Consider the following 21571-nt stretch of genomic DNA (forward strand, 5'->3'; position numbering starts at 1 on the left):
TGCTGACTACCATCCCATGATAGTATAAAATCAGTGGATTTGGGCACCTATGGCCATCTAGTTTCGGATTCGGGGTGCGAAGCTCACTAGGCTTTCTTCAACTCCGAGTATATAACGCGTCAGAGGCTTGGGCACTCGGCAACGGTGTCCTTGAATGCATTCGCCCGTCCAGCCTGGAAACGGATGAATTTCCTAGCCCTCGAGTTTGACGACACAAAAGAAAATCGGGGATCAACAGAGGCAAGTCTGGCATGCTTATGAAAAGGCCGACTAGACGGCGTGACAAGTCTCGATCGCAAAGATATCAACCTCGACCAGGTGAACTCTTGGAAGCATGGCTGCGAAAGAGCCCACGGTGGAAAGTGCTTGATCAAGGGTGACCCTCCCCAGTCCATGGCGTGGCTTATTGACGCAAAGAAGCAATGCCTGGTACCAGCAAAGGCCGAACTACAGTATGTTGCGTTGAGCTATGTGTGGGGACAGGCAGCGATGCTCAGGACAGAGCGCGCCAATTTGTTGGCTCACCAAAACGACCGTGTATTTGATCGATTAAGAGTAATGATGCCTGCGACTATCAACGATGCTATTGGTCTGGTCCCTTTGATAGGCGAGAGATATATATGGGTCGCTTTGCATCGTTCATGAAGAAGGCTCAAAACATACGCGAATTCGGGATATGGCCAAGATATATGAGAACACTCGACTTACTATTGTAGCTGGCGATGGCCTAGATGCCGACCATGGCTTGCGCGGTATTCCCAACGTTTCTCAGCCTCGACAGTTGCACCCCGAACTAGAACTCAGCGACACCATCTCCGTGCGTGCCCCACAAAATCTTGCACTGGAAGAAACCACATGGGCACGCCGTGGTTGGACGTGGCAGGAACTCCAGTTTTCACAGCGACGGTTAACATTTGTTGACGGGTCTGTTCGGTGGAGGTGTGCAGAATCCTTTTTCTGTGAGGACGATGTCTTCCCTGCGCGTGATTACAGGAAGACAACCGAGTCGATAGGAGACCTGAATGAACCCAATCTAGATAACGTCTGCCGGAGTAGGGTGGGTGTGGGAGCAGCAAGTCTGACCGACCTGGGAAAGGACATTTCGACATTTAATCAACGCTCATTGACATACGACGAAGACGCTTTGCTTGCTTTCGAGGGAACCCTAGCGATCTATATTGAACATCAGTTTCCACGCGGCTTTCTTCATGGCATTCCTGTATCATTGTTGGACTCTGCGCTACTGAGGCACACTCAGACAACCGTACCGTTCGCTGAAGTACGGCAAGCATCCAGTCACTCCCGGGAGTGTCCACCTCGTTGGGGTTGGTCTGGCTGGAAGGGTAAAATTTTGCAGTGTTGGGAAGGGGGTCTCCTCGGGCAGGACAACGTTCGACCTCCACAACAAACCATATCCATCCTCACATGGAAACTACGTTGCTCCGTCACTTCTACCCCTGTCAAAATTCCCTTTCAAAATGACTAGTACAGTTAGAAAACAGAATACATGGGTAACATTAGCAACCTCCCGCAAGGTTGGAGGGTTGCTCAATATCGAAAGTTCCTTGTCCGACCAAATCAAATAGAGCTTAGTGCAGAGGCCAACCTACTACGCCGACTCTTTTTCCAAAAGAGCAACGCCTATGTCCGAAATGAAGCTTCCTATCAGAACTTAGATGGGGCGAGTGTCGAGCAGATTGGTTATATCCCTGGAGTTGGCTTACCGACCACTTTTCTTTGTCATCCCGTCCCCTATGGAAGACACCTTGAATCGTCTGTAGCACAAATGCCGCAGCCTATAGGGAGATACCTTTGTGCCTTGACACAACAGGGGCGTCTTTGGGGTGACGAGGAGCGCATATTGATGCCAGAAGAGCTTGGGAGCACAGAAGAGCCATTCGACCTATATTAAGTGTTTCTCGAGCTCCCCCTTGTACTTCGAAACTCTGAAGACCAAGAAGTGGACGAAATTCGACCGCATAGCAAAGAGGATAACGCATTGCTGAACTCCTGGAGGAAGGAGAAGAAGGACGGGGATGAGACCATAGGCTACCCGTGTGACAATGTGGCGATCTCACGTGGTTACGATGGTGATTCTCCGTTGATTGACGATAAGGACATCTACACCTTCTATAACGTTCTCTGGGTGGAGTGGATCGATGGGGTGGCATATCGACGGGGTGTGGGCCACGTGATCAGAACAGCATGGGAAAGTATGGAGAAGGATGCGGAGCTTATTCTTGGGTAGCAGAGGCCACTCGGGAACTGAAGTCTGTCTGTATCTTTCTCTGTCATTATCATTTGTTTGACATCAAGTACGCGATTGGAAGACTGGATACAAATGCGATTTCAGCATGTCTGCAGGTTGATTAGTAGGTAGAAACGTCAGGCTGCAGGAAGATAGCTCATGCCAGCTGAACACTCCCATCTACACGATTCTTTCCCTCAGAATCCCTGCCTCGCAACCTGAGCCTGAGCAGCAGCAATGGTCCCCTGAGCATTCGGATCAACAAAGCCACATCCATTCTTCCCATTTTGGAACTGAGCAGCCTCAGCAGAGCAGACCCCCACGCCACTCGCATCAGCGCAACACCCTGAAGCGCAGTCGGCATTGTTGACGCAGCCCCCAGTGATGAACTGCGAGCCGTTTCCCTGCCCAACATTTCTCGCACCGGCATTGTTGGGTGTGATTTGTGCCATGGCAGTGACGACGACTAAGACCTCGTTAGTAAAAGTCAAAGTCCTGTGGAAGGCATGTCACCTACAAGCCAGGAGCGCAGTTACAGTGATGCGGACCATCTTGGAAGCGGTGTTAAAAGTTGGATAAAAGGCTCACAGAGCTGATGCCGACACCAGGTCGTTTGATGAAGTGAATCGGATGTAGAGATGGGATGATGGAAGCATGAATGATATAACTCCATTTCCCCGGATTTGCGACGCTTTATGTAGTCGATGTTTATTGCACTTCTTCACTTAGAGGAAGACAATCACTTCCCATCTGAAAGGCCAGGAACGATGCGACTGTCACTGCTGCAGATCATACTATCGTCCGGACAGTTGTGTCAACAGTGCTCACAATGCGATCAAGTAATACCGCCGATCTAGTACCTACCGAGTCAACAAACCATTGCCGTCCGAAATGCCTTGGTGTTGTGGTAGTAAGCGGTGACAGGTGTGGTTTGATCATCCCAGCCCCTGAATCGGCAATAGGGGTAAAATGCTTGGCATTGATGGTTTGACAGCGCACATCATTTATGCATGGGGGCTTTGATTATGTGGAAGTCACTGATCGGTTCGGATGCTTTCGTCCTGAACACATTCCTCTTTTGGTGCTTAAAGTGAAAAGGAAGGTATTGCCGATGGCAAAGTTTTGTCAGCGTCTCCTCGGAAGTATGGGTTTGCTTTATCCTCAAGATCAATGTCTGAGAAAAACCCAGCTCAACAAACTGCCTTGTTCAGACCTTGATGTGTCGACCTCTTCAAGCTTCGACGCCAATAATTCACAGAGACCACCGCCCCAACTCTATATCAGCCATCCAGCCCTATGGATCAAAGGATCAAGCCTGCAGAAGCCACAGGGTTGTAAGCCAACAGCAGCCTTTGCCTAACCGCTCGCCCCGAATAAATAAGATGGAACTGCGCATGTACAAGTCCCAAGGCAATCGGTTGCCCTAAATCCCGTGCCATAGATGAGTCCTTACCAGTCAGTCAGGTCAGCTAGTGAGCATCACCTCGAAGCTAACGCCATCAACCGCCCAACAACGCCAGGTACAGCACCTTGCATCAAGATCCTGCCGAGGTGCCACACCACATCCCAAAAACATCTCTCATCTGTTGAAGTACTGATCATGCTAATGAATCACACTTCCATTCACCTTCATTCTCCAATGTCTTGTTCAAAACCCACTTACCACTCTCTGGGTATGTGATTGAACTACTCAAGAGAATATCTACTCATCTAGACCCAATATCACCCCTAACAAACCAGAATAGCTCCTCACCACTCAAGGCTTCCACACAAATGCATGCACCCAACCGCCACAAGCCACCCAACCACCGCCCTGACTCTCCCTCCCCATCGCCGCGAATACCCACTTCATAAATTTGCATAACGGCAACAAGCCACAAACTATCTTATCATAAGCGCTAGAGAATGCTGTGCTCTCCTCCCTGCCGTTGGAAAAAAGCCCGCATAAGTATCTTCCAGCGAGCGAGCCGCTGTATGCTGTGTAGCCAGCCGTGCCTCGGTCAACGACTCATCTACCACTCTTGAGGCGGTTGGAATGAAGGCAAAATATATTGCTGTCGGTGAAGCTTTGGTCTATGCGGCTGAGGGCGGCTGTATGCAGGGTACATTCCAGAGTCCAGAGGAGTTAGGCTGCGCGAAGGGAAGTTGCTTTTTATTCAAGGTGTCTTGGCTTTGATGCAGAAAAAATTCACCCATATACAGTAGTCTCAAAGGCGCTACCGATAATCTTTACTCATTCTCTTTGACAAGATCATTTCGACTGCACACTCACCATTGTACCAAAATCCAGACTACACCACCATCAAACATTGGTTGGCCCGCCCGGCTAGCTCAATCGGTAGAGCGTGAGACTCTTAAGGGGTACTCCGAAATCTCAAGGTTGTGGGTTCGACCCCCACGTCGGGCTCAATTCCCGTCTTCGACAATTTTTCTTTTTTCTTTTTCCCCCTTCCTTCCTCAACCAACCCTTTTCTTACCCCTTGAGAGCTGATGGTTGCCAGGTGAGCATCTTCTCCTTGGCCATCATCAACACAGCGTCAGCACTGGAATGCGGGCACTGTCCAATGTCTTGCTTATTAATAGCATCCCGGCAGGCAAGACGATGATGGCACGTGCGAGCCTAGTTGTAACCCCATATTCTTCTTTTTTTGGTGGTCGGAGACAAGAAAACTGGCTGCCCCGCTTTGAATCAGCACCCGTCGGAATTAAACGAGGGGCAAAAGAGACGATATCAACAACAGCAGCAGCAAATATGATAGATATTGTATACTGATTGAATGAGAGATATTATCATCACGATAAATTTTGTCATATTCTCCCCGCGCATGAGGACGACTTACCCAATAAAGTAACACGGGATCGAGAGCGGCGAACGCAGGAGCAAATATATGGGCCAAGACTGACGGGATGGTGGATGGCAATATATATCCCACTCCTCAGTTATCACCACCTTCCCTGAACACTTTGAGGGGGTGTTGCTTATCGAAGTAAGGAACCATGCTGTGTGCTCGCTAACCTGCCCTGCACCAAGCATCGAGCGTCGTATGCATGGAACGTTTCCATAGCGTCACTAGTAGCATAACGCAAGGGCGGTTGGTCATGTCCAATGCCTTCTCCGTATCGTATTCCCTTCCCTTAAGAGAATCTGAGGGAAAAAGAAAAGGAAGATCTGTGCTTACTGCAACCTTCCGTGCAAGGGAGATCCAAAAGTCCCGTCATGAGAACACACTCTCACCAGGCTCCGGGCACCGTAAGTGAGTGAGAAAACGTACGTAACCTCCTCTCCTCTGAGTGGTTGCGTTCCCATCAGTCAGGAATCACTCGGATTCGGCCAACGAGCCGAAAGAGAGGAATCGGGCTCAGGTACCGCCATGGCTTGCCGCCACCACCTGCAGCATGGAAGTGCTTGCATATTTCGAAACCTCCAAGCTGATCCTCAACGAGCGGCTCTACAACCTCAGGATAACGAATGATACACGTGTATCTACACGACAAGCGGCAGTTGGAGTGGATTGTCGTCGGAAGCAGGCAGAGGGCTAATTCAGGAACACAGGCACAGGGGCCAAAAAACACCATAGCACTTCTTTAGCAATATGCGGCCCGTCTCTTGACATGGCACGCATGGCATGGCAGATGTCCATTTTTGTCATGGGTCAGGTGTCGTGGCATTCAGGGACTCGGACGGGTACGGAGTCCATGGACCGAACAACGAGAAGGGGTTTGTCGGGTTGTTCACTGTTTGGTCGGCGGACCTACTCCGTATGCGCCCCACCAATAGCGCCATGTCAACTTTTTGAGAGTGTCGAGCTGGCATGTGGCGAGTGTGCGATGTGTTATCATGTCCTCGGGTTCGGCCAAGTTGTGAATCCTCCGGAATGGAAACGTCGGGGAATACTTTGGTCTGACCACCGCCGAGAACTGATCATATCTTACAGGTTGTTGTTAGCATTCGGTCGGTCGGCATATCGACGCCTGGGATTGTTGACTGGTCATACGTGAGCAGTCGAATTGCGCACAAAGTATTGTTGCCCCCGAAGAGACCAGGCTCCGCTTCGACCTGCCACGTCGTTAAACTTATATTCGGCGTCCCACACAGGCAACGCAAAGGAGGCTGTCAAAAGCGGTGAGTGAGGGAAGCAGGACATGGAAGCTGGAAATGCAACCCGACGGGCCCGCGTCCTCGTCACCTGGACAGTCATTGTGCCTCGTTCATGCAGGTGCACCACGAAGCTTGGGTGCTCCCCAGGCACCTTCCAGGGCGACCTTTCCTCTGAAGCTTGGAACACAACATCAGTCGGCTTTCTGGTGTGACACCCTCCACGGGCCTCACTGCACCTGGCCGACCAGCAAATCCTCCGGAGATCGGCAGACCCCTTTTTTCTTTCTTTTCCGATGGCGGCTTCGAGAACAAATCCAGGAATGTTGAATAATTTTTGTGATGTCTAGATGCTGAAGATTGATAACCTCACTATGCCCAATCCGGGCGACATTTGGGCCCTGGTCGCTAACCCCTGGTGACGTCTGGCGTCAAGCCCCACTGTTGCATTCGCCCAAGACACGATGACGCAATGAACTGGCGATGGGCGAGGAACCCCGCCATCCGCCGGCGATGCCAAAAGAGGAGAAGCCACAGAACCTGCGCCGTCACAGATGATCGCTCGCTTGTGCAGGCCGGCCCAGGAAGACCCAGGAATGCTGGGGCTTGGTGTCTTGGTTCCATCTGCTGATCGGGAGCATTGCGATCGAACCGAGCGACCGTTGCATGGCTGGCCTGATGGCTCTGATGGGCGGTCAGCGGCAGTCACGGCTCAGAAAAAGAGATAACGACGCCGCTGCGCCGATGCCAGAGCCCCGTCAAACCCGGTTCTTTTCCCACCGGCACTGGTCACAAAGAAAGGGAAAAAGACAAGAACCCAGCCTCGGGGAACACGGCAGGGAGATGGCCCAAAACGAGTCTGGTTGGTGATGGGCTGTGTCTGACTCTGAAGCAGCCTTGTAACACATCGGAGGGAACACATGGTCGGAGAGAAACCGAAGAGGTGGAACGCCACCAGGGTACTGCCGGATTACCTAGTAGGACGTGATTCTTCAGCAGATGAAGCTGGTGGTGAGAACTCAAAGAGGGGCAGCTTCCAACTCCACTTACTGCTTGGACTGAGCTCCTCTTCTCCAGGCACCCGAACAGGTACAGCTGCATCTCTTGGTCAGTGCAGCAGCAGCCAGGTACCCGACGAAGGCGGCAACTGCGTGAAATCAGGACAAAGGACGGGAAAGAGAACCTGGAAGGGTACCTACAACTGAGTACCTTGCTATTAGCTGTCAGTGAGTCAGACGAGCCGATGAATTGTTTAATGATTACGGCACCTTCACGTTGATGTCCAGATGACCGTATTTAAACTTTGTGCTTTCTTGCTTGCAGTAGCGGTGTCCCTGTCTTGAAATGCCCTGCCCCTCCTTTTTTTGGCCTGATCTCTTGCCCGAGCAAGAGCAGGAGATACCTGACCCCAACCGGAACCGACCGCCTGTTGTAATAAATGCAGTGTATGTAGAAGAAGAGAAAACAAATCAGAGAGCAGGACAACACCTCTTGGTGGCTGGGCTGGGCGCGCATTATACGAAGATAGAGTTGCAATATTAGAGGGGCAAACCGGAAGTTATATTGAGAAGGCAGGCAAGCGTGGCAGCACCTACCTGCACCTGCACCGCACCTGCACCAAAACAAAAGTTGATCAGACGAAAGGAAGGTCCAACCTCCTCCCGGTCCCATTGCCTCTGTCCCTCCCGTGGTGCCCCTCGTGCCCCTCGTGCCCCTCCAAAATAGCCACTGGCTGTCCCAATAATCTGGACGCCGGCCATGGTATTAAACTGTCTAGCGCCGAGAGCTAAGCTCTTTCAGGGTCGAGATCGGGAAAGTGAGGGGTCGGGTTCTTTATCATAGTTTCTTGGAGCTTCTTGTAGGTAGGCAGTGTTCAAGATCGCACCGAAACAAGAGAAAGTGCGCCCTTCCCGCAACCGTTCTCTGCCCGGACTTGGCTGCGTTGGGTGTGGCCAGAAAGATCCATGCTCAAGTCCGTCTCATCCCATGTCTTTGGTTCCTTTGTCTGCTTCGCCCTGACAATCACCATCACTCTCGCCATCGTCATCAACCAGGAATCTCATCGAGGCATCCACGCATCAGAACACACACGGAGGCGGTCCCTGTCCCGGCATTAACCTTCACATCTTCAACTCCCCAAAGTCTCCAAACATCCTGCTTCCAAGGCTGCAGGCTGCCGGGAGCTGTCCTATCACAGGAAGCTGCAGCAACCCAGTCCAAGCAGTCCCCAAGTCTGTGTGACAGCACCAAAGAAAGCGTATGCCAAGCCCAGGCCCGGCGCAACTGTGCGGTAATCCTCACCACCTATCGACCATTTTGTTGGTGTCTGACGGGTTGCGGTTCTCCTGCCTTTTTCTTTTCTTTTCTTCTGTTGCCCACCTCACCACCATCTACGGATAGTAGCGAAACGTTGTTCGATTTCTCGTCTTGCATTTCCACCAACCGCGTCACGACATACATCGCTCCCCGCTGCATTTTGTCCGATAGGGAAAACATTGCATGGGCTGCATTCAGCCAGGCCCGCGGTAAGAAAGCATCTACTCACGGTGGTTGGCCCATCACTACAGTAGTTCGTCAGCAAGGGCGGCGGACGAGCCACCCAACGAGCCAACTGGAAGCTTGAGTCCCGACCGAGATCTGGACCACGGCTAGCTGCTGAGCTGCTGCAACTGGAACTGGAAACTTACAGGTGGTTGGCCAAGCATTCGAGGTCAACTAACTCAACTCATTTTTCGCCCACTCTCCCTCCCACTGCAGATATTCCGGTGTCTGCTGTCGCAGGCTGTCTGGAGGTTGTATTGTTGATCTGCCAGCCCCCTTTTGGACAAGCCTGCGTTGGACGGCCCACCCGGACGACAGGTCTTCGCCACACTTCCGCACCCCCTGCCATCTGCTGTCCAGCAGCGCAGCGTCTCATATCGCAGGCACATTTTTGGCTGACGCTTTTTCACCTTCGCTGTCTGGGACCTGCTTCTGCCTTTTCTGACAGAGCACTTGGCGCATTCATCTTTTCCACTCACCAAGGGAATGTGTTTGCGGTGATCGACCTGCTTCCTGTTCAGCCTGTGCCTGTGCCGCCCTCAGGAACCCCACCACGAATCCCGGAAGACCCAGGGAGACGACAGGGAAGCCAGGGGAAACGACAAGCTCTGGGTTGCTTCCCGTCGCCATCTTTTTTTTCTTCCCACAGAAACCCAACCTTGCGACCGAAGAGAAAAAAAAGCCGCTATCCGGGGCCCCTTGGTGCAATCATCATCACAAGACAACACGCTTTCTGGCTAACGAGCACGAGCACCAGCAAGCTTTCGAATGATCAGCCTCCGCCGGCCCCTTTTCTCCCTATCCTCCTGCCCCTCTCCCTCTCCGACCACTCTCTTTTGTCCCTAGCTCAATCATTCCCAAACAACGCCGCCGGCTCCCCGCACTTACCCCTGCCGCGGACTCGGTCGTCTCAGCCTCACCGGGCAAGCCCACGCATATCTACCCTGAACCCCTCGCCTGTGCTCCCGCATCTGGTTGCACTCTTGCATCACCCTCCCTCACCCACCACAGGCACCTCCCACCATGGCTGCAGCTTTTCGCCCAGTCAACACACCGCTCCTGGCAGCGGACTCCATCAAGGACGAAATACCCCCTTCTTCCACGACTTTGATGGCGACAACGACGACAACAACAACGATGACGACACCGAGACCGAGCACAGCGCCTTCGCAGGCTTCACGGCCTGTTGACGAAGCCACGACACCAACACGAGCAAACTTTGGAACAGGCGTATTGGCATCTCAGAAACCACTTCCGACATCACCATTTCCCGAGTCGGTACAAGTCCCCGAACCCACGACGGAATCCACACCCAAGCGAGAAAATTCGCAGCACTCGAGGAAGTCTAGGGACTCGGACGACATGGACATGGATGACTCAGATGGAGAACACGGTGAGGAAGTTGGATCAGACGACGACAGCGAGAACGCCGACGGAACAAAGTCGAAGAAGAAAAAGTCGCAGCGATTCTATTGCACGGATTATCCACCGTGCAATCTGAGCTTTACCAGGAGCGAGCATTTGGCCCGCCATATCAGGTACGTACTACAACCATATTTTCCGTTGGAAAATAAGAAGCAGGAGGTATTGACGAGGAGGTCACCGCAGAAAACACACTGGAGAACGCCCCTTCCAATGCCACTGCTCCAGACGATTCTCTCGACTCGATAACTTGAGACAACATGCACAAACAGTGCATGTGAACGAAGATATTCCGATTGACTCGCTAGCAGCGACAGGAACAAGATTTCAGAGACAGATCAGGACCGACAGGGTGCGGCCAACGACTGGCAGGGCAAGAGCGGCGACAGCTGGCAGTGTTGGACCTGGGGGTCGAGGACACTCGAAGTCTCTGTCAACATCTAGCATCACAAGCATGGCTTCGATAGCCTCGGCCTATGGTGGTGGTGAGGCACGCCGACGTCCGCCTCCTCTGGTCATGGCCGACCCCCGATCCCGACTTTCTCTCGAGTCATATCGCGGACCGGATGGTCAATACTATAGGGCCGCCTCACCGGACATGAGCACTCCCACATCAGCCACGTTTTCGACAGGCCAAAATAGCCCTCGATGGGGTCCGGTGGCCTCTCCTGGTTCATCACACTCACGCTCGCATAGCATGTATGCTGCCGCCGGGTCCCGCACCCCAGGCCGCCGACTAAGCGTTCCGTCTGGAGGCAACCCGTTCCAATCGCCTCATGCCCCCAGTCTCCGCGGCCCGCTGTTTGGCCCTTCGCTCAACGCGTCCAACAGCGGTGCCTTTTCTCCTGGCCAAAATAGTCTTCTCTCATCGCCCACAACGTCCACTTCAAACTGGACAAGGCGGGATTCAGTGTCGACGGCCGATGAGGCCTGGCGACGACGAACGTGGCACCCCGATACCGCGGGCTTCAGCGGGGCAAGCAGACTGAGCCAGGTCATCACTCCATCTCAGTTCCCGCCCGACAGCATTAAGCTTCCACCCGCCAATACCGGAAACCAACCACCTCAAACACTGCGGCTGCCCGGTATCGAGTCTTTTGATCCTATCCCGAGGAGACCGCCCACACCTCCCCGCCGCAACCCGTCCCCGATGATGATCGACTCGGAGGCATCACGGCCCCCAGCTTTGTTACCGGCCGGTGACCTCGGTTCGGATGACCGAAGGCCTAGCTCGCAGTGGGATATGGGCTTGCATCGGGGCATAACAAGACTTGACATCAACACGCCACCCCGGGATAGCGCGGGAGCATGGGCCAACGAGGCCACTCAAGCCCTGATGGCTCGCGCTGAGCAAGCTCATGCCGCACCCATGCAACCTACCGTCCGGTTCGAACAAGATCTGAGGCCTCCTCAGGGCCCGCCGCCCATCAATGTGGCCCCTCCTGTCGGCTCTAGGCATCACTACACAATGTCGGCTCCATCCATCACCACACCTCGTGAGTCGCGAAGACATGGATGGTATCACGGTCCAGTGCCTACCCACCCTGTTGAGGAGACCATCCATGAAGGCCGCCCACATGTTGATCGGATTGTTCACCCCAACGTTCGTGGTTTCCAGGGATTTCCTGCCAGGGAACAACAGCTTGGCATTCACCAACAACAGCCATCCGGCCCCAGCATGGAGCGGATCCTGGAGCGGCCAATGTCCCGGGGCGACAACCCCGAGTCTCTGCGGCGGTTGCAGGCTCTTGTGGCCGTCGCCACAAGCGAAGGCTCGACGGCAACGGCATACTGAGGCCCCCCCAGCTTGATGGGGAGATGACATCTACGAATCACGAATTGGAATTACTGCATGGCGTCTGGACCTCGGAAACACACGACTTGGATTAGCGCGGAGGCCGTTTTGCTTTTGATACCCGTTCTCTCACCCGCCTACACTCGCTGCATCAAACGGTTTGGGCTATACAGATATGATCACTCATTTTCTTTTGGCATTTGATACCACGCTCGCTGCATACATACACATCTGGATACTGGGATTGGCGGTCTTTTTCTTTTTGGACGTCAGCAGGCACTACACAGGATACTACGGGTCGGTCATCTTTTGTTGCAATTTAGAGGATTCATTTCTGTTTTCTTATTTCCTTTTTGGGTCTGGGTTTTATGCCACGTTATGACAATTTTCTTGTTGTTTTCCATTTTCCTTTTTGTGTTACGACGAAATGACAACCAACGGTTCCAGACCATGGCACTCTAGTATAGGGATACCCATCTTCTCTACTCTCGGATACGGGGCGGCATGCGGTACATGGTCGGGTTGGGAACTTTTGGGCACCTCTTCAATGGATGCTATTCTTTACGCAGTTTCTTGCAGGTGATGGCACGGTGAGATGTGACGACGATGCCGGCTACGACGATATGAGACTACGACACTACGTTATGGATAAGGACGCAGTGCTGCTTTTGCGATGCAACGATGACACGACAACAAAGATTTAGCGCTGCATTTTCTCCTTGCTGTTCCGATTGTCGAATCTTGGTTGGTCTCTACTGTCGCATTCTGGTCGATGTCGTCAGGGGGGTGTTGGGTTGCTTGGTCGGTCAGTCAGGCACCGTCTTTGCTGCAGAGATGCCCGTTATATGGGGATGGTGGCTTGGTCAGGGGTTGGCGGGGAACTTTTGGGAAAAGATGATCAGGGGAGGTGGATAAGACTGAGAAACATGATCGCTATGTTCTCCTAGGTTGTCTCGAGGTTCCTCTTTTGGTGGTCACTGATGGACTTGATACCCTGGAAGGAAGGGTTCGCTTCCTTTTTTTTGTTGCGGGTCCTTGAACAACATCTTTGGGGGTTTAGCTTGCTTGGGCTCTCTCAATGGGCTGGCGGTTTTGCGCGCCTTGATTTTTTTTTGGGAAGGGTGGTAGCTTTTGCTGTTTTTGTTTTGATCTGCTTTTGCTTGGGTGGGTGGGTACGTGTTGCAGTCAGGCACACTGCAGGTTTCGGCTGGTGCATGACAGCAGACAGGCAGTGTTGTGCATTTGTTGGAGATCTGAGAGTGGATCTGGATGTGACGTTGGATTTTGTAATGGCGTGATGGGATGGATAGGAGGGATTGGGAGCGGGAGTAGTATAACTAGATAGAAATATGTTTATTGGGTTGGTCACCTCAATTTTGTGTTTTGTCCACTGCGGGACTGCCCAAGCTGATTGTGCTGGAATGCAAGGTACACTGGGCGCTGTGGTTATTTGATGTGTTAGGAACGCACCTGATGATGCATGGAAAGTCGTACTCGGGGTGAACTTGAGGTGTTGGGTATGGAGATCAGTTGCCGATGCGGCTATCTGTTGAGTCTCAGTTTGAGGTTGAGGTTGCGGAAAGGATCTGTAGTATTGTGTCGGTTGGGAATGGCGAATAGCTGGTTGGGTAAATAACACCATTCTTGATCTGCCTGAGTGAGACGGATTTATCGTCACGAGGTTGTCTTGAGGGTCAAGGTCGGTGCGGTTTGGGGCTTGATCCATTTGCGAGTGAGTACCTTGGCTGATGTGCCTAGTATCATACCTGCTCTGTTGATGGTTGGTGATTTGCTTGCTACAAAGCTTTGATTACCTAGGTAGGTATTTAGGGTGATAGGATCATAGGATGTGAGTAGGGGGAGGGGGGAAAAGGGGGGCAGGGCACTACATGGCTTTTGATTTGCGCTGGGAATTGTGGTGATGCTAGTGTTGAGTATCTGGTTCATGAACTCGGGGAGGAAGTCAATGGTAGCTTGGGGGAAGGGTGATTGTGTCCTTTTATTTTTTCTTCGCTTTCTTTTTTCGTTGTTTCTTCTTTTTCTTTCGTCTTTTACTTCTTTGTTTCTTTCCTTTTTTTTTTTTTTACCCGTACAGTGTCCCCGGGAGTACCCACTTTTCTGTACCATGCAAGCAGGCCACCCTAGAGTAGAAGTAGTCCGCTTGCGTGATCCGAATAAGGTGGGGAGGGAGTCCTTGGGGCACGGGTATTTCTTTTCTTTTTTCTTCTTTTTTTTCTTTTTTTTGGAGATGTAGGAAGATGAGGAGGTGATGAGGTGGTGGTTGGAGTGACTGTAGGAGGTGGTCGCAACCTACTGCGGCAAGGTAGAGATGGGGGAAGGTTAATCTGGCTATGCGTTGAGTGTTGATGTTCGGGGTGGTGGTTTGTGTTAGGTGGGTCTGGTAGTAATTATGCCTTTGAAGCCTGTATTCACTTTTCAAAGACAAGGGGGCTTTGCTCCTTCCTGTTGGAAAAGAGTTTGAACCGAGAACTGCCCGAGCGTTGAGCAGCCTGCTGTCTTTCTATGACACCACGCACAGCGCTCCTGTGGTGTGTCAGCCACATAGGTAGGTTCTTGAGCAGCTCAGCCCGGCCGTGCTCAAGTTTCCAATGGGTCTCTGATTGGCCAGCACAATGATTTTGCTGTGCAGCGTGTGCCTTGTTTGGACCGTTGGCGGCGTCCCATCTTGGTAGATCAGGTCGATTTAAGTGGTATTACCTAGGGTTATGTCGAATGCGTCCCTACGTTTCCGACTTTATTGCCCCGGGTACTCTCCATACCTACTGCGGCCGCCTATTATTCAATCCAGAGATCTGAAAGCCGAGAACAAAGTCGGTATTTGAAGCTATATTGTAATTTCGGGCATTTCTTGTCCTGTCAACGAAGCCGGGGAGTCTGCCAGCATGTCCGAAAAGCCAGGACAACACCCACCATCGACATACGAACTTGACGACTTGGCTTCTTGTCATGGTGTTCAAGAGGGTGAATACGAATACACCGCACTGAGGAGGCAAGGGAACATTCGCTTGCTGCATCTTCTACCGAGCGAGGATCGAAGAAGCCGCTTGGTCTGCCAGCTGCGCGAGTATCCGTTGTTGGCCTCGAACCAGGCCGAACAAAACCAGGAATTACATCTTTATGAGGCCCTTTCATATACCTGGGGTGATTGGTCAAACCAGAGAAGCATAACCGTGTATTCTCGTCGGCTATCCGTCACCGATAATCTGTATGAGGCTTTGCTGGCTCTACGAGAACAGCATCTTCCGAGAGCTTTATGGGTGGATGCAATTTGCATAAATCAGAGAGATGATTTGAAGAAGCAGGAGCAGATTCAGCCAAGCTCTCCATTCGAAACTGCTCGCTTCAACGTTTGATGTTCCACGAGAGCTACAAAGCCAGCTCCGTCCGGTGGTGTACTCAATAGGACGGGCGATATATCGTCCGAGGAAGACAGCCGGCATTGCTTCGCACGACAAGAGCGAGCTGGGTGAGCTGATCGATATGTATCACACCCGACAGGCTACCCTAGTGCATGACAAGGTGCTCGCCTTGTTGGGCATGAGTACCACCGACCCACCACACAAGACATTCCTAAACTATTGGGTTGGTTGGGATGTTGTTTTCAAGCAGGTGGTAAAGTCTCTATTCGGTGCATTAGTGTCAGTTGATACCTGGTCCCACTCACAGGTGGCTGAGATACAAGGAAATGGCCAGGTACTGGGCAAAGTAATTCGAGTAGAATTCGATGATGCCAACGGGCGGCAGAAGCTATCCATCGAGTGGAAGTTTTCACAAGCCCAACGATTATGCATCGTCTGCAGGCTGGACGCTTCCACTTTCTGCGAAATCAGTCCGGAGGGGTGACATTGTCTGTATCATGAAGGGAGCGTCGAAACCTACCATTGTCAGACTTTGCTCAAGCCTCTTCTCTATCATCGTGAGCAGAGTCTCGTGCTGCGGGCCAGAGAACATCAGGAACTTTCCATACCGCTTCTCATTGATATGGGACTGGGGATGCAGAGAGGAGCGACAGCCACAGAGGGGGCCGAGTCACCAAAGTACAGCTGTCATTCTAGAAGCGGTAGGGGACTACAACGATGCGGCACTGGTTCTCCTGGATTGTGTAAGCAACTGCAAGTCCCTCGGGAGCAAAGCGCAGAGATTAGAGACCATCAATCAGCTCGTCCTCCTGTACAGCAAGGCAAACCAGATGGAAAAAGGATTCAATCGTCTCCGCAAAGAGCTACAAGGTCGATATCAGTACGACAGGGATGATTTGCAGATCTTGGCCCCGGCAGCAGCCTCCCAGGATGGGGAGGCCATGCGGCTTCTTATACGTCACGCGGGCGGAATCGATCTGACAGAAGCTGTGCTTCTCGCAGCCGTCCACAGCAATATGCACGGCCGTAAGGTCTTGGAGATTCTCTTCAATCAACCACGATACCCCTCAAGTCCGGTCAGTGGCAAAGCAATCACCGAGGCTGTGTTGATAGCAGCCGCCCAAAATATACCAGAAGGTGCTTTAATATAGCTTTTTCCCTTAGCTGACTTGTGTGCTAATAATGAGCTGAAGCTCGGCAGCTCAAGTTCAGTATAATAGGAAGTTCTGTCAAACGATCCTCTTGGCAGAAAAGCTACACTGTTTTCGATCCTCAAGAAGAAACAAGGATACCGATTATTTGACTTTGAACTAAACCAATTCTATACCACCTTAATCCAAAACGCTTTCTCTTGTCCACTCCGAAAAGACTACGCTGCGGCTTCCTATTCCAAAACGCTAAATATCAAGCATGCTCCTTATCTGTTGCGGTGGCTGTTGGCTCACCCTCGAGCCCACACTAGGAGCTACACTCCCCTCCCTTGCCCCTGTCGCACCTGGATATGGCGGTGGTGGTGGAGCCGTCGTAGCTGCTGCCGAGGGTGCAGGGCCATCCATCATCAGCTCCTGTTCCCTCCTTCCCCTTTCTGCCTCTGCACTTCTATTTTGAGGGAAAAGAGCACCAGCTACCGCCTGCATGGCTCTTTCTTGTCGAATTCGCTCTGACCGACCATTATACAGCGGTGGTGGTGACGTCGGCGGTGTATTTGTCCCAGCTGGGGACATGCCCGGTGCGGAAGGGGAGAGCGGGCTCATTGGGACATCATCTGACGCCGGGCTTTCATTGTTGCGCGGTTTATTCCCCTGGATTTCTCTGACATTGCGGACGAGTTGGTCGCGCATGCTTTCTCCTGGCACAACTACCTCTCCGTTGACTCTGGCCCACCATCCGGGCTTCTTGACGATGCCCATCTCCTGGTCGAGCTGCTGGTTGCGTACGATACGTTGGCGTTTGAGTTCTTTGTCTTCATTCTCGTTGATGAACCCAAAGATGACCTGGATGTACATGATCAATAAGGCTGGGGCGTAGCCACCAGCAAAAATAGCGGCTCGGTTCCCTTCGAGGTTCAAGGGGCTGTACTCAAACTTCCATGCGCAAAGCTCCTGATAGGCCGGGACGACAAGTGCGATGGGAATAAGGAGCTTGAATCGGAGAGGCGTCATGCGAATGAAGCCTACGAATCGGTTGATGATTCCACGGTTGCGTGGGCGGTAGTGTTTGATCGAATGGCGGAGAGAGAAGACTGTTAAGCACCAGCAGACGAATAACAAAAAGCCGGCGGCTTTGAACCGGGCATCGGTGGCGGAGGGCTCAGCTTCGTTGACTACTTGTTCGGGGTAGCGCTGGTGCTGGATGGGAGTCCAGTTTCGGGGAATAATCATGAAGAAGTTCTGGAGAGACAAAAGTTAGAGGGGTTGGGTATCAAGACGGAAACTGAGAGGACGTACAAGCCACCAGAACAAATAGAAGATCAAGGGCAGATGGAATTCCACCTTTGATCTTCTATCGTCATCTCGCAAGGCGTAGGGGTCCGGATCTATAAACTGCCGTTCCATCCAACTGCCCCAATGGCGCACTGCTTCCCATACCTGGGCAATAGTGCCCAGCTGCATCAGAAACCAGAAGAAACTCGTGAGGATAAGTGGCAACTCGGGAAGATAGTATCGGTCGACGTCCATGGCGGTAAACAAACTGACAACGGCAGTAGCGCTGACAATAATACCCCAGTACCACTGCCATCTCCTTCCAATGGGATAGAATCGCTTTGTGACGGGGAGGTAGAGGCGACCGTGTCGATTAAGCGCGACGATGGTCAGGACAAGAGCGACGCCGAAGAGAACAGCAAAACCAATCGAAGTGCCGGCTCGTTCTCCGATGCCATTAACGGGAGACCAACACCATGTTGCGTTGACGAAGGTGCCATTGGGCATGACAAAGTCAGCGATCCACGGTTCCCAAGCCAAAAGACACCACGAGCCATTGGAGAGGGTTTGGTTTGTGAATAGCGTGTAGTTCCAGTGTTCAAGAGTGGTGAGGTTGAGATGGCTATTTCCAATCAATGTGTCACTCGAGTTGTCGCCGGGTGGGAAGGGAATGATATCCCGGGCTTGGAGGAACGAGTCCATGTTGGTGGCTCGGTCGCACCCAGAGGGTGGTTGCGCGCGCGCGTGTTAAATATCGATATTCGTCGTTTTCGAGAGCTCGATCGGACAGGAGGAACAAGTGAATTATCGAATATTAATGATGCCGGTACTTCGACATTATTGACACCACGATTGACAATCACAACGACTTGATCCAATGATCGGAGGGCTCAAGGATCAGGGGCGACGTGTTGCTGTCGGCGATGTCGTGGGCTACTGCCGAAGCTCCCGTCAGTGGATGTTTTTTGGAAGATGGCTTCTGGACAGATGGAAATGTGTAATCGCTCAGGGCACTTGCAGTGAGAGTGGGGGTTTGCCCAGCCCGCGGCAGGGACCAGCTGCCGTCAGCAACAGGCGAATACGATCGCCACTGTGCCGAGAGCCACCAAACATCGGGTGAGCGATAGGAAGCCATTCCCAATTCCGCCAGTTGACACTTAAGTACACAGTCCCTGCTTTGCGCCATAAGTAATTCTCAATGGTCTGTGTCGTGCTGTTCCCAGGGTCCAGCGCCGTACACAGGCAAGAACAGGTACCATAACTTCAAAAAAACGGCGATGACCTCACAGCTCACAGCACGGAATAGCTCCCACAGCCACGCATGCACAGCAATTGCGGGGCCATGAGCTAGCTGCATGTCACTGGGGCCGCCAACGCCCGCCTGAAAATTGTGGCTCCCAAACCCAACGACCTGGCCTCCATTTCGGGAGCTTTGCGCCCTGACCATTCTCTTGGCAGGGAACACCGCCAAACATCCGACCCAAGCTTCAACACCAGGGCACGACCACAACGACGCCAACGAACACAGGCCCATTGCGCCCACCTCACAATGTCCAACCCCAACGACCCCTCTAACACGGACGAGCCCTCCTACATCAACTACGAGGCCTTCCTCTCCCCCACCTTTTCTCCCTCCGCCTTCGCCAACACCCTCGTCCTCTCCACCAACAACCCGACCGAGCTCCCCCTCGATCTCTCCACCCCCTTGCGGCGCGTTTTGTTTGACATTCAAGAAATTGACTCCCATATTGATAGCCTTACCACCCGCTCATCCATCCCGCTGCTATCCCACACCAAATCCCAGACCGATGCCTCGGTGAAGATCGTCTCCGAAGTCGACGCCCAGCTCAAGGCGCTGAACGAGAGTTACAAGCAGCTCGAGAAACAAGTGATACAGAAACACTCCGAGGCCGAACAAGTAAAGCTCGTAGCGGCAAGACTATGGGAAACTTTGCGGCTCGGGAGGGCAGTGGGAAGGGCACTGCAATTGGGAAGGCAGCTCGAGGTGCAGAATGGGGAGCTTACTGGGTCAGCAACGGCAAGTGTGACGACTAGTGCTGCCAGTTTGAAGAGCAGGGAACGGCAGCAGGATCATAGGGCGTTGGTTAGGTGTACTCACACTCTTCTGCAGCTTAGGGAGCTGTTTGCTAGTGTTGGGACACCTGGTGGGGAGGGGTACGGACTGGAGAAGGTGCTTGTTGTGCGGACGTTGAGGGAACAAATTGTTGCGCCGGTGGAGAAGAATGTCAGGGAGACGGCAGAGAGGATAGCGAGGGAGTTCTCGGTTGGGAGCGCGAGTGGGAGTGCCACGTTTGCGCAGTCGGAGGAGATCAAGGGACGGACGGTGTCGGCGTTGACAGCGTTGTATCTGTTGACACAGGGGCCGACGAGGCCGAATGAGAAATGGGCACCCACACTGATGTTGCAGGCGTTGGAGGGTTATCTCAGGTCGGCGCTGCAGAGCAGCATTGCCGGACTTTCGAGGGCGTTGGCAAATCTGGATAGCTTGTCGAGGACGCTCGCGGAAGTTGGGGCGAGGTGTCAGAATGTGGTTGCCCTCGAGGCGGTATTGGAGGGAACAAAGGTGCCGGTCCATCCGATGCTACAGGGCAAGCAGCCAGTGCAAGGAGGAAATATGCTTCAGCCACTGCTTGCCTACCTGGAAACAGGATCCCTGGCAAGCTATTTCTGGCGCACCATGGCGAGTAGTATGGCGCCACGGGTTCAAGAAATTGTGGCAAAGGGAAATACAACAGCTGCTCGGACACTGAGGGCCAACAGGCAGAGCGTTGGTGAAGCTATTCGGGAGTGCGTCATCAAGGGGAGCCAACTGCCAAGCGTAGTGGCTGCTGCTGCGGCCAAGGGGAAGGGCAAGACTGGAGATGAGGAAGCTGCCAGCAAGCAGTGGGAACGAGAGGTGGCTGTTATGGTTGGGAGCGTTGTAAATAATCTTGGGAGGTGATAGGGCCTATCGAGGCCGTGTTTTATGCACTGAATGAATAGATTCTGGCCATCTGTGGCAGTTGATCAAGAGAGCTACAATGCCCCTCGCTGAAGAGCCGCTGCTGTGTTGCGGGAAAACGTTTATCCGCTCTTCTTCAGCAACCGTTGTTGGGACAGCTGGACATTCACATTATTCTTGCCATTCCATCTTAAGTCCAGTCTGACCTGAATGCTCCTATCATGACCAGAGTTGCTACAATCTCAGTTGTTTCCTGAACTAACAGTTTCCTCCATGTTTACTTACCCCTTTATAGCATAGGCGATTGGTCTGTGCATGAAGGGGTTACTTGTTCGAAAAGAGAGTCGTTCAAAACTGCAGATATGCCCAACCAGAGAATTGTTTGGTCGTATCAGAGGTTGAGCTGAGTCCACAAGTCGCCCTTTTCTATTTGTTGGGGCTTATTTCACTTCCCAAGCTCCTCCTTCTCCCTTCTCCACAACTCTTTTCGTCCCAACAACGCCTTCCAATTTAAATATAGACACCTATTTTGACACTGAATACACCTTCCTTCCCAACCATACACCTATCCATTCAAATTAAACGCCTGGCCTTTCACACCAGACGCTTTCAGTTCTTCACACTACACGTTACTTCCTTAACAAAATACCTCCCACTATCACCCACACGCCTTCCACTATCAACCGCACGCCTTCCGTTATCAT

The 21571-nt window shown here is 52.5% G+C and overlaps 6 protein-coding genes across 6 annotated transcripts, besides 1 other annotated feature; 4 read left to right on the forward strand and 2 right to left on the reverse strand.

Moving 5' to 3' along the window:
- Positions 1–393: 393 nt before the first annotated feature.
- On the forward strand, positions 394–1486 carry PODANS_5_7870 (uncharacterized protein; the record flags this gene model as incomplete). The annotated part of the gene is made up of 2 exons (XM_001904560.1): positions 394–555; positions 608–1486. 2 exons carry the CDS (start codon positions 394–396, stop codon positions 1484–1486), a joined length of 1041 nt encoding a protein of 346 aa, XP_001904595.1.
- Positions 1487–2445: 959 nt separating this feature from the next.
- On the reverse strand, positions 2446–2700 carry PODANS_5_7880 (uncharacterized protein; the record flags this gene model as incomplete). Its single annotated transcript, XM_001904561.1, has 1 exon — positions 2446–2700. One exon carries the CDS (start codon positions 2698–2700, stop codon positions 2446–2448), a length of 255 nt encoding a protein of 84 aa, XP_001904596.1.
- A 1868-nt stretch (positions 2701–4568) lies between these two features.
- Positions 4569–4655, forward strand: a tRNA (tRNA-Lys).
- Positions 4656–9908: 5253 nt separating this feature from the next.
- Positions 9909–12102, forward strand: PODANS_5_7890 (uncharacterized protein; the record flags this gene model as incomplete). Its single annotated transcript, XM_001904562.1, has 2 exons — positions 9909–10423; positions 10494–12102. 2 exons carry the CDS (start codon positions 9909–9911, stop codon positions 12100–12102), a joined length of 2124 nt encoding a protein of 707 aa, XP_001904597.1.
- Positions 12103–15005: 2903 nt separating this feature from the next.
- On the forward strand, positions 15006–16633 carry PODANS_5_7900 (uncharacterized protein; the record flags this gene model as incomplete). The annotated part of the gene is made up of 3 exons (XM_001904563.1): positions 15006–15470; positions 15553–15789; positions 15842–16633. 3 exons carry the CDS (start codon positions 15006–15008, stop codon positions 16631–16633), a joined length of 1494 nt encoding a protein of 497 aa, XP_001904598.1.
- Positions 16634–16879: 246 nt separating this feature from the next.
- On the reverse strand, positions 16880–18607 carry PODANS_5_7910 (uncharacterized protein; the record flags this gene model as incomplete). Its single annotated transcript, XM_001904564.1, has 2 exons — positions 16880–17872; positions 17930–18607. The coding sequence occupies 2 exons, from the start codon at positions 18605–18607 to the stop codon at positions 16880–16882; spliced, it is 1671 nt and encodes a 556-aa protein (XP_001904599.1).
- Positions 18608–19454: 847 nt separating this feature from the next.
- On the forward strand, positions 19455–20867 carry PODANS_5_7920 (uncharacterized protein; the record flags this gene model as incomplete). The annotated part of the gene is made up of 1 exon (XM_001904565.1): positions 19455–20867. One exon carries the CDS (start codon positions 19455–19457, stop codon positions 20865–20867), a length of 1413 nt encoding a protein of 470 aa, XP_001904600.1.
- Positions 20868–21571: the final 704 nt, after the last annotated feature.

The sequence above is a fragment of the Podospora anserina genome, chromosome 5, assembly GCF_000226545.1.
Source record: "Podospora anserina S mat+ genomic DNA chromosome 5, supercontig 9".
NCBI classification, from domain to species: Eukaryota; Fungi; Ascomycota; class Sordariomycetes; order Sordariales; family Podosporaceae; genus Podospora; species Podospora anserina.